Here is a 19,881-nt window from a genome sequence, read left to right on the forward strand (position 1 = left end):
AGGGCAGTGACAGATAAGAGAAATCTCTTAATACATATGCACAGTGACGAGATTTCACTGCAGGCTTGGGACAAAAAAAAAAACCCTTTGAAAGTGAATAATACATACATATCGTATTTAATTTTACAAAACGATCAATATAAACTTCAATATAAGGCCAGCCCAAGCAGTGGCGACACTGAAAATAGTTCATCACTTTTGAGTTCACAAAAGGGGTGTGTCGGGCATTGCCCATTACCAGCAGTGCTTCCTGAGGCACACAGCTGCTTTTCCGTCATATGCGCTCTAACTTGAGACCTGAAACCTTTGTGGAACCATTCTGAAAAAATTGTCTAGTCCATCCAAGCACTTTTTTGAGCATAATAGTTCATAGGCAATGCGTTTAAATGTTTAATTCAAATTTAATTTTTAATTTAAATTTTAATTAAAAATTTTTTAAAGCATGAGATTTTTTGGATTTAGCAATTACAAGCAGGGGTAATATATGACTGCCAGTGGCATTTGCACAGAAAATAGCAATGATCTGATCTTTTTGGACCTTAAAATCTGGGGCTGTTTTTTTCTGTATTTTTTAGATTGATAGATAACAGAAACTGGCGATTAAACCAGTGATGGTTAATTGAAGTTTTACTGTATTTTTTTTCTTCTTTTTTTTGCTTTCAAATTAAAGTGAAAGACTTTACTTACTAATTTGGCACCATCAGGGCTATAGTAATAAATATCAGCTGAGCTAGAGCTAGAATTTTGTCTGATAACAATTTCCCTCGTCCAACCTTTAAAAGAGTACATATAAGATTATTCTTAACAAAAAAATTACCAATGACGAAAATTTAATATTATCATATAAAGTTAATGATGCAACAAACTAATTTGAATTTGAGAAGAAAAAATTTTCCCAACATTTTCAACAATGTAAATAACATGATTACATGCTTGCTCCTTTCTAGCAAAAACTTTTATCCATATCTTTTCTTCACAGACCTTTACTTTTTATTTTCAATATTTTCATAACTGATTTTCCTTCTAAATTTCATTTTTTGTGTGCGTTATTTTTTCCGTACACAATATATACAGCTCATAAACCAATGATTTTTCCAGTATGTACTTTGTATGTATTTCCCTTATGAGCAGTCACAGGATAGAAGGAAAATAGTTTATTATATTCAGGTCATCTTGATTTTTATCAATTTCTCTAACATTTTATGTTACTACTTGCTTCCTCAACAGGATTTATCTACTGATTGTCATCCATACTGCAGTCTAAAACTTGAGCATCTCTCAAATGCCACAAATATAAGAAAACAGCTTACGGTATTTACTCGCATATAGAACAAGGTTTTTATTCAATTTTCACTGTTTCAAAAACTTATGTCATCCTATGTGCACGATTGAAGGGTTCATTGTTTTTTCCGTACAGTGCATCCCGCTTAATGTGATCACATCTGTACTTCGGTTTCTGATAACAACAACTGATTGCCAGGTACGTGAAAGAAAATACCTCTAGAGCTGATATCAAAGTCATGCTTTATGGGGATATGCAACATTTCACTCGACGGATAGGAAGAGGACGCTTTGTAGAGTGAGAGTGAAAAAAAGAGGGGGGGGGGGGTTGTAGCAAATCTTTAGAGGGAGAGTCCGAGTAGAATAGAGTGTTTCTCAAAGTGGGCAATATCTTTCTCTGGAGGGGAGGGTTTGAAGCCTTGGGTATAAAATAGGATCGGATCCTGTGTATTGGCTTGAGTTGGGGGATGAGAATGGGAAAAAAAATTGCAGATGAAATAAGGAGATGATAAGGATTGCAGATGATAAGGAGTGGTATTAATAAATCTAGTTTTGTTTCATTTTCTTGTATCTAAAATCATACCCAGTGCTACATGCACGTAAATACAGTATATCACATTTCTTTTAATAAATATAATTGATGAACTCTGACTCAACTGAGGAAGACTTCTTATTGTTGTAAATATGGTCAATTTATAAATTTATATCTGAGGTAGCCAATCGACAAGATTTTAACTGGAAAAAAAAAAATATGATCTACCTATAAACTGAAATAGAGATTTTGAACAACAGGCTAGGCACTATTACAAGAATTGTGGTACATTATAGGGTTGATTACGTGAATGCATCATGCGTGAACACTTGAATGAACACATCAAAAAAGTATAGCAGTGGGGAGCTGTGTTCTCCACTGCTATATTTTTTTTTGATTACAAAGAGTAAAGACGTATAAATACGCCCATGGCAGTTAAGATGCATTAAAATGGGAAATTTTAAATTACAGCTGAATTTATAAACTCTATGAAACAAAATATAAAACATTTAGAAATGACATATGCTGCCACCTAAAATATGCCTTCCTGCAAAACAGCAATATACCTTTGTTAAATGGAAGAATTTTTTCCTGGTCAACTTTCAAACTTGCAAGATTGTCTCCAACAATAGGTAATAACCTTGATTCGACAACTGACTCAGCTGAATCCTGATTATTTTCAATTGAATGATCATGATCTGAAAGAGCAAGAATGATTTAAAAAAGAAGAAAGAAGTGACTATTAGTCACAATAGAATAGTTAAAAATGTCCCCATTTAAATTTTCAGTTTATCACAAATACTATATTTATTTCAATGATTTAACACATTAGTATATAGGAAATTTTCAATGTAAGGATACTCTGCAAACTAAGAAATATTGTCATAGAGGGAATTATTGTTATATCGAGAAGCAGCAGCTACACATTAGAGTATAGGCATATCACTGTAGAGGCATTCATCAATGTATCAAGTATCATTATAGTGAGGTTTTATCTGTATACATTTGAATCACTTTATAAATCAAACATGGATAAAATGAAATTTTTCATGTATCACAAATTATAAAAATATTTCTTCCAACAAAATCATGTGCAGTGCAATCATGTATGGTTTGTGAGCATAATTTGTTTTGTAAATGTACTCTTAATCTGAAACACTTGTATTTATCAAAGCAAACTTCCCTATAAGAAATGACAAACTTGAATGACATTCCATAACTGCTTCCCTTACGCCAGCCACAATTATTTATAAATATAATGGGCAGGTCGATTTATTGCATACTATTGTGCTTCTAATTATTTTACATTGAAGGCTTGAGTATTTTCAGAATGATTCAAAAGAGCGGGGGCTTCACTTTGAAATCCCTGCCTGCATCAACACACAACAAGAGGGCAAGACAGTCTTCATGGGCTTGTGCCATGAATGCCACATTCATTAGCTAATTATTGAATAATTATAATTAGCAGACTCTTAATTTGATTGAAGTTAAATGCAAGAATTTTAAAGGGAGGGAATTAACGGCACTTTAATGTGAATGATATCCACTATAGAATGGATCTTTGCATTTTAAATATAAGTATCCATTTTAAAGTGCAAAATATTTGAATTACAGTTCCATGTACCAAGTGCAAAGTATTCAAATTCTAGTGCACTTAATATTACCCTTTTTTAAATTTGGTCTGCCATTAAAATGAAAGAAGTCTTGAAAAATGTGCTTGGGACATTTTTCAGGGCTGAACATGCTGAGATGACCTTGCAAACAGTGAAAGAACTGTGCACTTTTCGGTTGTGATCATGTGATACTCTGCAAGCAGCACCAATACAAAAGGCTTCCAAAGTCCAAATTTAAAGGGTGGGGAGGTTTGGTACACCTATTACTCATATTGTGCGATATCACTGTTTCATCAAGTCAAAATTCATAAAAATTTTGCTTGTCTTTGAAAAGACTTCCAAACCACATTTCTAGTAATCTGAAATTTTCATTATATTTCAAACATATGCATATATGCAACCACTGATATTTTCGTAAACACTGTAATGGTTCTCAAATCTAATTTCATCTAAATAATTAACAGTAAAGTAAGCAACATAAAAGCAAAAATCTCACAAAGGGACTATTTTTTGATTCTGCTGAAGACGGATTTCCGTCTCATACAATGAATTATACAGTCATCTTACATAGGTTTCACGGTATAAATATTTTTATACAGTGCTCATGTTAGAAATTAATTAAATGCTATATTACAAATACAAATACAACGCCACAACAGGCAAAATGCCCAACGAGGTGGCTGATAAAAAGATGCCCATAAAAATATGGATGTCATATATTTAAAAAAAAAACAGCAACCCAATTAAAAATGCAATTAACACAAATTATAAACAATATATACACATGATAAAATATTATACAATGCCCATAAAGAATACTTATGGTTGTCTTATTCTAAGAATGGATAGCTTCTCGATTAACCCCAACATGTTTATCATATTTCTTTTTAAACGTGTCAATTGTGTTACAATTTAATACCTCCGGGGGTAAGCGATTCCATTCATTAACAACCTTATTAGAGAAAAATTCCCTGCGACACTGTAACCTTGCATTGTCCCTCACCAATCGATACTGGTGTCCCCTTGTAAAAGCAGTTGATTGGCGGTGTACTTTTAAAAGTTCATGGTCCATCCTATCCATCTCATTGAAAATTTTAAACACATCGATCATATCTCCTCGACACCTGCGTTCATCCAATGTAAACATATTCAAAAAATGAAATCTCTCTTCATAACCCAAGCCCCGCGTGCCAATAAGAACACGCGTAGCTCTTTTTTGCACCCCTTCAACCAAGTTTATGTCCCTTTGTAGGTATGGTCTCCAAAACCTTACAGCATACTCCAGTCCAGGACGAACTAATCCTCGAAAAAGCGGAAGAATGACTCTAGGAGAATCGAAGAGACTTTTTTGAAAATGAGACCAAGCATTCTATTCGCTTTTTTGACCACCGCTGAGCAATGTTCAGAAAACCTACGTCGCTCGTCAATGAGAATTCCCAAATCGGTGGATATCGGTGAAATCGGTTGCATACGGGATAGTGACACCATTCAACTCGTAAGAGAACCGTGGGTTGTTCAAACCAAAATGAGCGACCATGCACTTATCAATGCTAAACGTCATGCTCCATTCATTTGCCCATGCTGCAATCTTGTTTAAGTTGGTCTGGAGCAACTCCCTATCGCTTTCATTCCCGATTACCCCCATTAGCTTCACATCATCTGCGAATTTGCTAGTAATCCCATCGATACCCTGATCGAGTTTATCGATAAAAAGTAAAAAAAGTATGGGGCCAAGGACACTTCCTTGAGGAACTCCACTTGTGACGTCTGTCCAACCAGAGAATTCCCCGTTCACCATAACTCGTTGCGACCTATCTCTTAACCACGATTCTATCCAATTCAGCAAGTTGCCCCCAATTCCAATCTCGTGTAAACGCTTCAAGAGTTTGCCATGAAGAAATTGCATAATGTATGAAAGAATCAATTTTAGAATTAATGAAAGATAATTCTAGCATCAATATAAGAAATAATTGTCAATAATTCTAGCATCAATATAAGAAATAATTGTCAATAATTCTAGCATCAATATAAGAAATAACTGTCAAATTACACAAATCAACACTCTTACCTTTGGAAGATGAAGCAACAGCTTCTTGTATATCGACTGTTTTTGGTGGATCATGTTTGCTTGACAATGGTTTTGTCTTACTACCGCCTTCACTTTTGCTGTTTGGATCCTCACTGTTTTCAATCAAGCATTCTGGTTCTAAATTTACAAGAAAATGAATGGAAACCAATGCAAATAAAAACAAATGTGAAAATGAAATGTAATATTTTTTATGCATGAAAAGCCTAAAATATCAGAAGTTTCTTCTAAAGCTTCCTAATCCCCCAAGCTAAAATGCATACTTCCCTCACTCACCTTTAGATGTTGAAGCGATATCCTCTTGTGTATTTCCAGACTTTGGTGGATCAAGTTTGCTTCGTGATGATTTTGTTTTATCAACTGTTTTACCCGTGCTTGTTGAATCATCTGCATTTCTGTTTGAGCAATCAGATCCTGCAGAGAGGGTAATTGAGAATATGATAACTGATATGGTGATCATGTGTGTAATATATTCCCACTAAAACCTCTAACTACTTTTGCCTAATTTATTTACCTTACCTACTTTATCCCTAATTACTCTTTCAGTACAAATTGTGTTGGTGTGTGTACAGGGTCACAACTAGGGGAGGGTGAGAGCAGGCGATTCTGGTGCCCTGGGTGCAATTCCCCCCCCCCCTTTTAAATGATATTTAACACGGGGGAAATGATATTAGCACATTCTTTTTTTTGAAAAAGTGATAACAATACCTGAATGATAACATTATCCGTGATTTTAATAAGCAGTTGACTGTATATACAGTAAATTTTTGATTATCTTGACACTCAGTTATCAAACTCGCCTCCTACTACCTCTACACTATTATTGTAAGAAATTAAAAGGTAATTCACATATTCTGTATATTTGAAAAAAAAACTTAATTAACAATCACAGTATTTCATCCTCTGTACTCACTGAGGTCACATTCCGGGAGGCGCAGCAAGTACTGAAAATCCAAAAATAATCCAAACCATTAAACGTTTGTTTTTTTAGGCATCTCGTTTATATTTCCCTTATATGGCATAAGAAGAAAAACATCCGATGGCTTTCTGTGACATTTTCTGAAAGAAAATTATAATATCTTTTAGCCCTTTCTTCATTTCAGTAAATATGTTAAGAGTGTGGTGACAAGGCTTTGTCTATCAATTTTTTCTACATGTGAATAAAACACTATAGATGGTCTATGCCATGGAAAAAATCCATTGCCAATTTAAGAAGCCTTAGCACTATAATGTTACTCATAATGAATTTGTTTTCCACTCCTTAATCTTGATCATCCATCATGTGGTATCATTTCAGTTTCAAGAGCAGTCAGCTAAATTAATCCCCCCCCCCTGCCAATTTCCTAATTGCTTTTAATTAACTCTCCAATATCTTCTATGTCCATATCATTGAAGCCTTCCCCATCCACCTGCTTCACTAACATGATGATCTCTTGGGCTGGCTCTGTAGAAATGGATGTGTCTTCCGACACATGTTATGGCTAAAAGTTTTTCCAATATGAATTGGCTGTCTTCATCTTTATAGTTTCCACGACTCTAACAATGATATTAATGGCATCAGTAAAACTCATCCATAACTTTTGGAGGTGATTATTATTTTTGAGGCCAAACACCTAGAAAGTAGGATTATGCGAGTTGTAGCAAAATATCAAGCAAATATTATATGGGTAACTGAAGATTTTCACCTGGATTGCCAGTTATTGTTCTTATTGTTCGAGCGGTACTGTTGTAAGATGATCATCTACTACCATGAAAGTTTCAGTCAGGTCCGTAGGTTTGATCCTGGGGGGAAGAACATGGATAACAAGTCTTTCCTGACAAACCCGAGGTGACCACTAATAGATGACACCTTCATTCATTTCCGACCCAACTCTATGGCTAGTAAATTGCTGGATGGCGATATGACTGGAGTTGGTGAGCTGTGAAATAGTAGTGGTTATTGTTCTCACACATTATGCAGACTCCCCTCTTAGCCATATTTGAATGAAATTGAAGCAGAACATATTATCAATTGTCACTAACTGATGATGTCCTTGTGAGACTTGAATGAATTTAAAAAATCTCAAAAATCTCTAGTTATATCTGCCTCAGGGACAAAAGAGATACCGAAGCCCACTACTACTACTACTACTTCTTAACTGAAAATGCACATCATACACACTTCTCAGTGGAATCTCTGAGAATCAGCACATGTTGGAATGTGTGTTGTGTGATTGATATATATGTATGGCTATAATTTTCCCCCTTTTGGTATGAAAAATAAATACAGTAGGGGTGAAACAAGCTCAACTTCTTTCTAGGGGGGTGAAACCCTTAATGTATTTATGCTGTTAGAGTTGAGCTTATTTCGTGTTCTTGCCAGTGCTGTGATCTGTATTCCATATTTTGAAGTGAAGATGGTAAATGTTTGAATTTTCATGTTATGTAAGTATCATGTAGAAGGTCTGCCTGCTCTCTGCTTAGAATTTTTAAATAGGAGACTGAGTCGCATTCACACGTTGAAGTTGGAAAACTGCAGAAACCCAACTTCAGCCGACCACCATTGTGCATCAATAAGGTTCGAGCCTGCATCATCACAATAAGAATCCAGCATAATGCCCACATGACCGCACAGTGGCGAATTCCATTACTGCAAGAATATTTCGCAACACTAAAAATATTGAGTTCCATATCTGGACTAACAATGTCAAATGGTAACCATTTATTTAGCTCTGAAGAATGTCTAATACCACAATTAAACATAGAAATCAGTCTAATTAAATAACTTGTTACAACATTAAAACACCTCCAAGACATGTTCCCTATGTTTTCTGTGGCGAAGGGTAAAATGGATCTTTATTGGACTGCAGAGAAGGACATAAAACACAAGGAACTTTCCAAAAAAGCTCAAAGACTGAATAAGAAGCTTAGGACATTGTTGTAGGATTGAAAGCTTCTTAGGTAATCATCAGGTTAAAAACCATGCCAAGTTTGGGAATAAATGTTGAAATTTTATAGAATAATAAGATGTATAATGTCTTTCAAAGTGTGATCCACACCATATCACTCTGAACAAAAGAAAGGAAAGCTTGGGTACTTACTCAGAAGAGCAAGATGAGCACCTTCACCAAGAAATTTTTTGATACAGAGCCTCATGTCAAGAACACACCAAAAATATTACAGGAACTAATTTAATATCACCATTTTGAATATTTATATTTAAAATATCACCTTGGGAACTCATGTGTGAAAATGAAGTATAAGTGAGAATAGAGATGGCAAAAGTGCCATCATTTTTTAAATTTTAAAATTCTATTTTCTGTGAAACACCTAGATATGCAAATTGATTCTGAAAAATGTTAGCAGTTTTTAATATGCTTCATTAGTGTGAAAAGTATTTTTCTTGTCATTTACTTGTCTAATCAGCTACTAGCAAATAATTGATTGATGAATATTGACCTCCACACCATAAAAGAAAAGTTTAAGGAGAATAATCCTCATTTTAATATTAATTCAGACAAACCAAACACGGAAATAAGAATTTCTATCCAAGAACAAAGAAAAAAAAAAGTAATCAGGAATTTTCCACACACATATTTTTCTAACAGCCTCATTACAAACTAAAAGTGGTATAACATAATCATAACAAGCAATAGCTCACCTTTTGAGGATAAAATAACAGCTTCCTGTGCATCAACTGCCTTGGTGGGATCACGTTTGGTTGACAGACACTTTTTCTTATTAACTCTTTTGTCTGTGTTAGTTAAACCCTTGCTATTTTTGACTGTGCGATCCCGTGCTAAAAAAAAAGAATTCATAATAAATTCATAATTTCTCTGTATTTCTTCCATGACAAGCAAGCATAAGTTTTTCCTCTTTCAATCATCCAAAAAATAATTAAGGTACTTATGCATTATACGTTAAAAAAGGAATTCAATGGAATATATAGCATGCATAAGCTCTTTTACTTACTTTTCTTGCGTAAAACAACAGCGTCCCTTCTATTTATTGCCTTAGGCATATCCCGTTTGTTCGATAAAAATTTTGTTTTACCAGCTCTTTTATCTGTGTTAGTTGAATCATCATTACTGATTGAGCCGTCATTTCCTAAAAACACAGAATGAAAATGGAAAAAAGGGAAGTTAATGCAGAGAATTCATACTTTGTTGTATGTATAAACTGCTCACACATTTGAGGTAGCATTTATTACTGGCTATATCATACTGTTGGGGAATTAGACACTAAACCAATTTAAAAACGATTGCCTGATTTTGAGAAGATTATATACTATTATTATTTGTCCTTCATATGAAATTCAAAGATTTAACTGATGAATGAGAGCAAAGAAGTATCTCTTTAATTTAAAATATCTCACACCCTTAATCAATCTTGAGAATCTTAATTTCCAACAATTACTTCTCATATAAACTTTTTTTATTAACCCTACATACAGTGCACAATTCTTTTTTTGAGCCGATATCTTTGTTCATAGTTAATGAAGCATACATGAATGAATGAAAGCCAGAACTTTGCCACTGGACTTATCTTGTTGCCGAGATCTCTTCCAGTCCAGCTTCGTGGCAGAGTCTGGAACATAATGAAGCATACAGAAAGCCAAGAAAAATATTTTTAAAAAATCTACTTCAAATTGTACTGCCTATACAGGATCTTAAACAGGATACAAAATCGCATATAAAATAAATGTATTGAAATATTAATACTTTCCAAATACCTTTTTTGTGATTCAAACTATAGAAAGAAAAAAATTCAGGTTACAAACTTCAATGTAAAGAGAGAAAAAAAAAGAAATGCAAGCAAACCATTTCAACTCCACAGTGCATGTTTTTTTGACAGGTTACAGATGATTTACATTTCCCCTTTTTAATTTAGGAGTACTGCCATCTTTGAATGATTTTTGAACGAAAATGATAAAATAGCAATAATAAATGTCTGAAATGCGAATTTGCCAGTTGCACATGGAAAAGAAACACATTTAAAGTAGATATTGGTAATTGGTAATGGTATGCACTGTAGGGCTAATATCTGGATGGTAGCCATATAAGAGCTCCTAAAAACATTAACTTTGATATTCTTTTAACGAGTGTAATTCAGGATTTTCTTTAAAGAATGAAAAGAAAATTAGATGTGAAATTTTGTCTTGTAAAATTTGAAGTCCATAGTATGAACCAATTAATGCAGCATAAAATGTTAAGGGCAACAGTAATTCACCTTTTAACAATGAAGAAATTTTTTGCGATCTACTGCCTTTAATGGATTAATTCTACTTGACAAAGACATTGTTTCATTAGATGTTTTAAATGGATTAAAATGTTTTGGTACAATCACATATTTTTACAAAATTTCCAGAATTTTAGCATTTTAACTTTAAAATAGCAATTTCTTTGCTCACCTTTAGGGGATGAAGTGACAGCTTTCTGTAAGCAGCTGCCGCTATCATCATTATTTGAATCTTGCTCTTTCAACGGCAATTTAGTTGGAAGATTTTCATCTGCCTTATCAGTATACTTTTCATTATTTTGTGTGGAAGAATCAATACCTACAAATATATAAAGCATATCAATGCAAACAGTATCAGATATTTACAAAATACAATATATTTGCCATGAAAATGAATTTTTACAATTTAGTTCCAATTTTACTTAGTTTCAAACTCAAACATAAGGCATCCAAGTATAACTACAGGCCTGCCATGATATTATAAAAAATTTACTGCTGTGATACCCCATCCGAGAAGGGTGAGCCAATATCCCCTATAGATAAGAAAGCCTCCACACTGCTAATGTCACAACTAGTGACAAGGCCAGGTGGAAGCTGAAAGAAGATGAAGTAGTGAGCCATCAACCATGTTTGCAAACTGTTATTAAATGAATAAGAAAATAATTTATACTGTCAAATAATAGGATAGGGCTGGACAAATTGTAAAAAAAAATTAGGCACTGTAACAATTTTTGCTATAAATTCCAGATTTTTGCGCTACACTCAGCCTGCAATTCAGTGACTACACACAAAAAAAAAAAAAAAAATAGGTGCTAATACCAATTTTTGTAGTTGGCATGGTGACCTGGGATTTGTCCAGCCTTGTAATAGAATATCTTGAATTTTTTGGTTCACTCTTATATCTAGTCTGCGTTTATCTTTATAAAGTTAATGACATTTCAAGATTAATAAGAAAAATATATACATATATGAAACCCTTAATGAAATGCTTTCATAAAAATGTCAAACTAACAGAACTAGGCTAGTTTACATTCATATTTTGATTCATATACATGATCTTGGTGTTTTGAAATGCACTTTAAATGTAAAAGAATCTGATAGTGAGCAATGTCTTAATCACTTATTTGATGTATGTGAGGATATTTCGAATATTGTTAGTTTATGTCATGGGCGGAGATACAGGGGGGGGGGGGGGCACGTCCCAGTGTCGAAGGTAAATCAACACTGATATAATGTATTTACCCCCAGACTTTCAAGTCTATCTCCGCCTATGGTTTATGTTGAAGACAAACAAAAACAATAGCCTTTGCTAAAGAGCTAATCAATTTGATTAAATATACTGAAACTCTAAATAGCTATTCTACATATTTTATAATTTTGTATGTGTTCACTTCTGCATTAAATATTTTCCCATGCATACAGATATTTATCAGTAGTTAACCTGTAGTAATTCCTAATGTACAAATTATTCCAACATTAATTTCTGATATCATCATCAGTCCTAGTGCAGAGCAATCTGATGACCAATTGCTACTGTACGTGAGAAGTTTATTACTTGAATGAATTGAGAGAACAAGCTTCTAATGTATGAAAGTATGAAATTAATCTCGAAACATTCCTTGATTTTAGTGGGGGGGGGGGGGGAGGGGGTGCTACGAGAGTGTCACATATTTTGAACTGGGTCCGAAATAACTGGATCAACCAGATAAATAGGGAGGGGGAGCATCAAAGAATCTCAAATGTGCTTCATTCGCAATGTTGAGAAAATTGTATGATGAAGAATCAAGCTACACAATTAAATATTGCCATATACTCTAACTTCCATATATTAAATGTGAAATTTTTATAAGTTTCACTACTTTCTGAAAACTACCTCCAATTTGATGTCTGTGGCCATTTTCTATAAATTTTATCAATTTTTTTGAATAAACATGCAAAATTTTTGTAATTTGAAGTTGTGTGTTGTTTTATTCTTTGCTTCCTTCTTTTACTCTGAAGTTATCAGTTCAACTATAAGAGCTGTAGAAAAAAAGTGATGTTTATACTTCATCTTATTCAGATTTATATTAATTTTTGTCTAGCTCTGCAGATAATTATTTTGTATTTATTTTTAAAATATTTTTCTGAACCATTCAGAATAAAAGAGTGAAATATATACTACAAAAGTCTTAAACTTTTTTTTTTTCATGATTAAGGTAGTAAGTTGGAATTAAGAGCAAATATTTTTTTTAATTAAAAAAAAATCAGTACAAGTAAATGATTTCATTTTTTATATTAAGATGATTTCATGAACTTCAGAAATCTGTGAAAAAAATTGATTCAGTAGGGTTGAAAGGAAAGATATTATAAAGGAATATTATGTATTCCCAGTGATCAGCCTTTATTCCGTAATGTCACGACTCCAGTGTGAAGGCTTTCTTATCTATGGGGGGTGTTGGGTGAGCTGTGTCTTCTGAATAGCTTTCAGCATGAAGAGGAGGCCACAAGACTTGGCTAATGAATGTATCCAGTGTTTAAGATAATTTAAAAACGTGAAAAAAAGAGAAAAAACTTCATTTAAAATTTACTTTACTAGTTGATGCTTATAAGCCAGTATTAAACTACAGAAGTTCTATAAAAGAACTTTAATAAATCTTTTATAGCATAATATGACCTTTGAAAAGGAACATAAAGAGAGAAAAAGGTTGGTAAGTAGAACTCAGTCTACAATCATTGGCACACAAACTTTCATGCCAGCAGGATGTATAAGAGCTGCATTATATTTTTTGGGGCCAAAAACATAAGGGAAACACACATAAAATCATTGTGATCATATTCATTTTGATTGGAGCAGAGGCCTTTTCTTTGCATCAACATCATTTATTTGTATTAATATCATATCTAACTCAACATTCTCTATGGTATTTGAACACAACAGAATATCTTTTATTATTGTTTTGTAAGCTTGATGTGATTCTCAAAAGGGCCAGATTGGCCACAGCTTGAGTAAACCCATTGGTTGTGATCAGTGATAATTTTTGTCATAGCACAGTCATTTTCTGCACACGAGGGATAATGAGACCAGAATCTAATATTATTTGCTGATTCCGAATGGCAGCCTTTTTTATGCTCACTGTGAGGACAAACACATGGTCTATACATAGTAAAATCTTAATTAGTCGAATAAGCAGTAGCTGACGAAAACCTCAGAGTTATCACTAGTTTAAGATTCATTAAAAGTTCCTATAACATTGAAGGTTCTGACTGGGGCCCATGCAATCGTAAAATTTTGACATAAACAGATATTCAACTTATCATGAATTGACAGTAATTAACATTATGCAATCACGTAAATAATCTTCCTATGATGTCTGAAAAAATAAAAATTTGATGTTAATACAGTGTTTTAACACAGTAATATTATTATTACAATGTAGTGATTATTATTCAATTACCATAAGAGGTTCATTTTTATACAAATGTTTTAAATCCACACAAATACAGCAAGACCTCATTATACAGTAAAACCTTGATAGCTCCACATGCAGATAACTCAACATTTCTTATGCTTATGGTTCGCAAAATACTAAATGTAATGGGGAGAAACCTCTCTAACTCGACACAAGATGGCTAAACCCTGCTTAAGTTGACTACAATATTTGTGCTGTGTTATCATAACTAATTTTTTGAAATTACCATGTGTTAGTCAAATCCATAAATTTTCATGACGTTGCTCTCAGGTATTTGAACACATTTTTCATTTTATTCTTTTAATAATTATTATTATCCATAAATTTTCATGACGTTGCTCTCAGGTATTTGAACACATTTTTCATTTTATTCTTTTTTTTATGAAGATTCTCCTTCACACCTTGGGATAGGCATCACTTCCCACTCTTTGGAACTTGGAAACTCAACCTGTGGACACCTTGCCACAATGGGTGTGAATGATATCAGACACTTATGAGAGAGGTGGTTGAGTGAGCTAGATCTAAATTTTTCTAAATTTTCAACAAAAAAAAGTCACACAGCTCATTCACAAGTGACAGATATTTTGACATGCTATGCTTTTTTCACAATGATTCAAGAATATTCTAAAACATTTCATAAAAAGTTAAATAATTTATTTTTTTGTTAATTTGTAAATGATGGAAGAGAACTGTGTTCAACTATGTACAAGAAAACTTGCATGCATGAATGATATTGAAAGATGGTGAGATAAATGTATTGCTAACATGACATCATCAGCTTAAGTCAACAAATTTATCAACACTCTTGGGGTGTCAAGTAATCAAAGCTTTACCTATAATTATTTTATCTACACTGTAGATTTGATATGCTGTGGGTAATATTATGTCCTTTGCTAATTTGAGAATTTCGATGAAAAATTTTCATAACCCTCTTTGGGTGTGTTACTCTTCCACATAGTTGATTTCTGTACAAATTACACATGGAGACCGTGGACAAAATCAAACTTGTTTGTGAATTAAAAATTAACTATTTTTATGAAAAAATGCTCTGAAAAATAGATTTGATCAATGAATTGCAAGTAATGGCTTATGATACAAATATAAACTAATACAAACTTTTTAGTTTTGTTTTAGCAATTTCCCTTTTTTGTGGGGAATTTCGCCTTTTCTGGGGAGACCGTGTCTTCTCAATTATTTTTCCTGCATCCGTTGAATTATCAGTACCTTTAGCAATGGATTTAGAGGCTATAAATGATAGACAATACAAATATAAACAAATAGCAAGAAAATATTAAATTACAGAAGTAAGAGCAAACAATTAAGGCACATAGAACCTTTTTTCAACAAAATTCTTTGAAATATAATGTTTTTTTTTTGCAAAGAACAACTGGTAAAACAAGAAATATAAGTTATACATACTGGTCACACAAGAATCAAGAGAAATCGCTGGCACAGATGATTTATCTTTAGAGGAAAGCGCAATGGGTTCTTCATCTTCAGAGACAGAGAACTTACGTTTGCTCAGTGACAATTTTGCCTTTTTGCCTTGTTTGCTTACATTCTGAGAATCGTTGATCGAAGAATCCTGGTCTGAAAAGATAAGAAATTGTTTCATTCGCAAAAAAATATGGCTTATTTCTCTTGCTATTAATAATTACATTGAAGCGTTTCAGTCTTCAGCATTTTTAATATTTTCTTTTGATTCATTCATTCTTCATTTGGTTCTTACAGCTGAGTGAGGGGTGATTTTAAATAACTGAATTGATCAATTTTTAGGACTAAAAGAAAAATATGCTCATAACACTTTTTTTAATGACTGCTATTAAGCATGATACAAGATTTCTTTTACAACAGGAAATTTCACATTCTGCTTTTTTAGAAAAAATGCATGGTATTTCTCAAAATTTGTTTTTAAGCCAGATTGAAATTCCTTAATTAGTTATTCAATAAGAAGGCTTATATAATAGTATTGCACACTTTTCTTAGGCTCTAACAACTTATTGAAAGCAGCAATTCATTCGATTTTTTTTCTCATTGATTTTTACCAAATACTTTATTCTTGCTGAGTATTGTCCTACTAAATAGTAAAAAAAGAAAAAATTGAAGAATTTCACCAGTTTACAGAAGAAATTAAAATAATTTTATACACACCAGTAAACAGTTTATATATACAGAGACCAATTGTCCCAGATCCAATGGTCCACATAGTATCTCCAATCTTAGATCGATCTTCGCCAAATTTTGCATATATACCAAATGGAACCCGACTTGAACGATAGGCTACTTTAAAATTTCGTCAGACCACGGCAAATGCCCCAAATGGGCAAAAAACTGTCCGGCAACAATGGTTTTTGGGCCTCAACAATCACTTTCCGAACGTTTACTTTGGTTACCGTGGTTCCCTAGCGATGAGTTTCAGACGTGTTTATGTCTTTACAATGGTTTCTCACTTCTTTAATGCTGCCAGTTATGTATAATAGTTTATGCCTTTATAATAGTTTGCCACATTTTCAATACTCTCAGTAATGAGCCTTTTTGAATAGACGTTATAATCATCACCATCATCGCTTTGGTCAGGAAAAGGGTGAACCTCGTAGAAATCGGTATTAAAATTGCCGATTCAACTGCATAAATACGGAAATTTAGTGGGGGGGGGGGGGGGGGTTCCTGACACATCAATAATTTTAATTAAATTGAATTCTCGATTTTTGAAATATTGAATTCGCTTGGAGATACGAAGCCCAGAAAATTAAGTATGAAGTAATTAGCCAGATCTACTTTTGAGTTGGATATCCAGGCAATAACATTGATTTCAACTTTTTATTTATATCTTCTCAAGCATGAAAATTAATGTCTCCGTATTGTCTTTTGATATTTATTTGCATAAATTAATATCATAGTTTAGGAAGCTTTTGAAATTAGTTATGGGCCCCGTAAAGTGCATCCAAAAAAAATGCCACAGCTTTAATTAAGCATTTTTGGAAGCTGAAACAGGCAGAGATGGATAACTTGAAGTTCAGGGGGAGGGAATCGAAATACCTAGCACCCATCAAAAAAGAAGGAGGAGGGGACTATTCATTTCTATGTTTCTTTAAATTTAGATTTATTTCATGAGTAGTGCAGGACGTCGCCATATTGGTTATCTTTAGACACGGTTTGCATGTCCCTCAAAGAAAGAGGGAGATATCACGTGGTTCATAAAGCCTCATTGAAGAAAACCCGGGCAACGCCGGGTATTATAGCTAGTCCTTCATAAAATTATTTTGTAAGCTATGATGAATCATCAGAAAGCTCTGTGTTTCAGTGTCTCATTTTATTCTTAGTACATTCAGAATACTGATTTATCGATTAAGGGTGGGGATATTTTTTATTCCATGTAGAATATGCATCATATTTTTTCCTACCGGATAGAGAATTATTCCCTATACAAAATGAAGCCTTGATTATCAAATGGGACAAATCTCTGCTAGTGAATTTAAATTTCCAGATAATTTAATGTGCATCAATTTGAAGTTTCAATTCTATCAATAATAATTATAATTAAATATACATTCAACAAACATATAGAAGATTTGATAATCCTTTGCTTCGCAGCTGTATCACAAAGTTTTTCAGCAATATTATTTCTGCTGAGTTGCATAATGACCTTATTACTGTAACCAAGCAATTCCCCAAAAGCATCTTTATTGCTTATTTTCTCTTCATATTCATTATCATCATCAGGGAAATTTCTAACCTGGAGATAATTTCCTGATCACCAAGGGAAAAAACCACCACAAAAGGAAAATAGATGAAAGATAATCAAGGTTCATCTCTAATATTCCATAATTAGCAGCTGGAATTTATGTAGTATTACAATCACCTGGTGTGGAAGATTACTTACTCGGTGGATACAGCTTGCAAAACTCGACCGCCTTATAGATATCATCATCATTGGGCTTAGTCAAATGTGTTTTTAACTGACTTTCCCGTCGGAAGCCTTTTCCACAATATTGGCAGGAAAATGGTCTCAGGTTGTCTTTGGATGTCACATTAACATTGGATAAGAATGAGATCTGTCTCTGTTTCTCTACAGAATTATTAGTTGAACCTACAAATGAACATTCCAGTAAGTCAATAACTATTTTATTTAAAATTTCACATATCATTACAAAAGCATGAGATATGTGGCAAATAAACAACAAGCCCAACAACAAGCTAAATAAGTTCATCATTAAAAAAATACATAATCTCAAAAAATTACATAATACATTTTATTGGTATATGTGTTGAACACAACTTTTTGCAAAATGTAGTAAACAAAAGACAGTGTGAGAAAATTTAATCCTATGAAAAGTGTATGTACAGATTAAAAGAAAGTGAACGTTTTGAACTGCTGACATTGAAATAAGAAATGTATTTACATAAAGATGCATTATAATCCAAATACTGGATCATGACAATGCATGGAAATTCCTTTTCATTCCTTATTCTTTACAATTAATAACAACAAAAAGTTTTCATATATATATATATATGAATATATCTCATGAACATACAATATACTCATTGTTTTTGAATAAAAGAAATTCTTAATATTATTTATTGAATCAAAAATAAAAAATATGTTTCATAAACATATTTTTAGGCACCAGGGAGATCCTTATTTAGCAATCTAAAACAACAGAAATAACAATTCAGACACAGATGCATTATTGGTGGACTAAGGAATGCCTTCTCAAATTAGAACTGTGACGAAATTTTTTTCCGCACAAACTACATTCGTAAGGGCTTTCACCCCAATGACATCGCATGTGTCTACGGAAATTACTACTATCATTAGATGTATATGGGCATTCTCCACAGATGAATTTAGAACTTTTTGTATCTGATTTTGATATCTCATCAGGAAAGATAGGCTTTGTGTCATCAAACTCAGCACCTAAAAAAAAGAGCGGCAATATGAATGAAAATGTGAAATTAACATCCTCGAATAGATACATGGATATCAATCAAATAAAAATAACAAGTCCATGAGATGAATACCATCACCACTAGAAAAAGCTTTTAAAAGCATTTGTGCAAAAGATTTTTTTTTTTCAATTAGTAAAAAGAATGATACATGTCATACAGGCTGCTGCTTTTTTTAGCTTAAGAAAATAATTTTCTTTTATTTAAAAAGAATTTTGGAAGAGCTGAAAGTAACAATAACAAGAAAACATACTTGAAGGTTAAAAAAATTATAGGCTATCACAATTTAAAGCACTTTATGGCACATTATCATACCCTGAAAACATATCCTTTGTGATTAATGGTCAAATTGCAGTCCTTCATAACATCTGAAATTATCAGTACTCATTAGACTTATTTTTCAGGTTTCCACTTCTGACGAGTTCTTTCATTTTCTTTTTCACTTTTCACAAATCCAAAACAATCTGGGCAGTCTTCAGCCGTTTTGGAATTTATATAGAGTTAAAGACCATTTATTTCTGGATCAATGAATTTAAACGGGCCATACATCCACTGAAGAATAGCATCCTGGGCATCCGGTTCAGGCCACCACTCTGGAAATCATAGGGAAAGTCCATGGTATCGTAATGGAATATCACAGATTGAAGTTACTTCAGGCAGCTGATGTTGAAGGTATATCAATAGAACAGGTTCACAATGTTCTCCATGAGAAAGAGAGAAAACACTTTTAACTTTAAGCTAATAATTTTATTA

The 19,881-nt window shown here is 33.1% G+C and overlaps 1 protein-coding gene across 1 annotated transcript in view; it reads right to left on the reverse strand.

Moving 5' to 3' along the window:
- The window catches only part of LOC149065949 (uncharacterized), a gene marked incomplete at its 3' end in the record, with an annotated part of 35,980 nt that extends 17,544 nt beyond the window's left edge, over positions 1 to 18,436 (reverse strand). The window contains exons 1-10 of the mRNA XM_089253304.1: positions 18,062 to 18,436; positions 15,598 to 15,768; positions 15,295 to 15,423; positions 10,902 to 11,048; positions 9,464 to 9,598; positions 9,153 to 9,290; positions 5,789 to 5,926; positions 5,495 to 5,632; positions 2,380 to 2,511; positions 688 to 773 (exon numbers count right to left, since the gene is read on the reverse strand). Of these exons, the coding sequence (XP_089109430.1) occupies positions 688 to 773; positions 2,380 to 2,511; positions 5,495 to 5,632; positions 5,789 to 5,926; positions 9,153 to 9,290; positions 9,464 to 9,598; positions 10,902 to 11,048; positions 15,295 to 15,423; positions 15,598 to 15,768; positions 18,062 to 18,392 (1,545 nt within the window). The remainder of the gene's footprint in view (positions 1 to 687; positions 774 to 2,379; positions 2,512 to 5,494; positions 5,633 to 5,788; positions 5,927 to 9,152; positions 9,291 to 9,463; positions 9,599 to 10,901; positions 11,049 to 15,294; positions 15,424 to 15,597; positions 15,769 to 18,061) is intronic.
- Between the last annotated feature and the right edge of the window lie 1,445 nt (positions 18,437 to 19,881).

Source organism: Pholcus phalangioides, unplaced genomic scaffold (genome assembly GCF_987345545.1).
Source record: "Pholcus phalangioides strain wild (caught in Gottingen) unplaced genomic scaffold, Ppha-v1.0 ptg000036l_1, whole genome shotgun sequence".
In the NCBI taxonomy this organism is placed as follows: Eukaryota; Metazoa; Arthropoda; class Arachnida; order Araneae; family Pholcidae; genus Pholcus; species Pholcus phalangioides.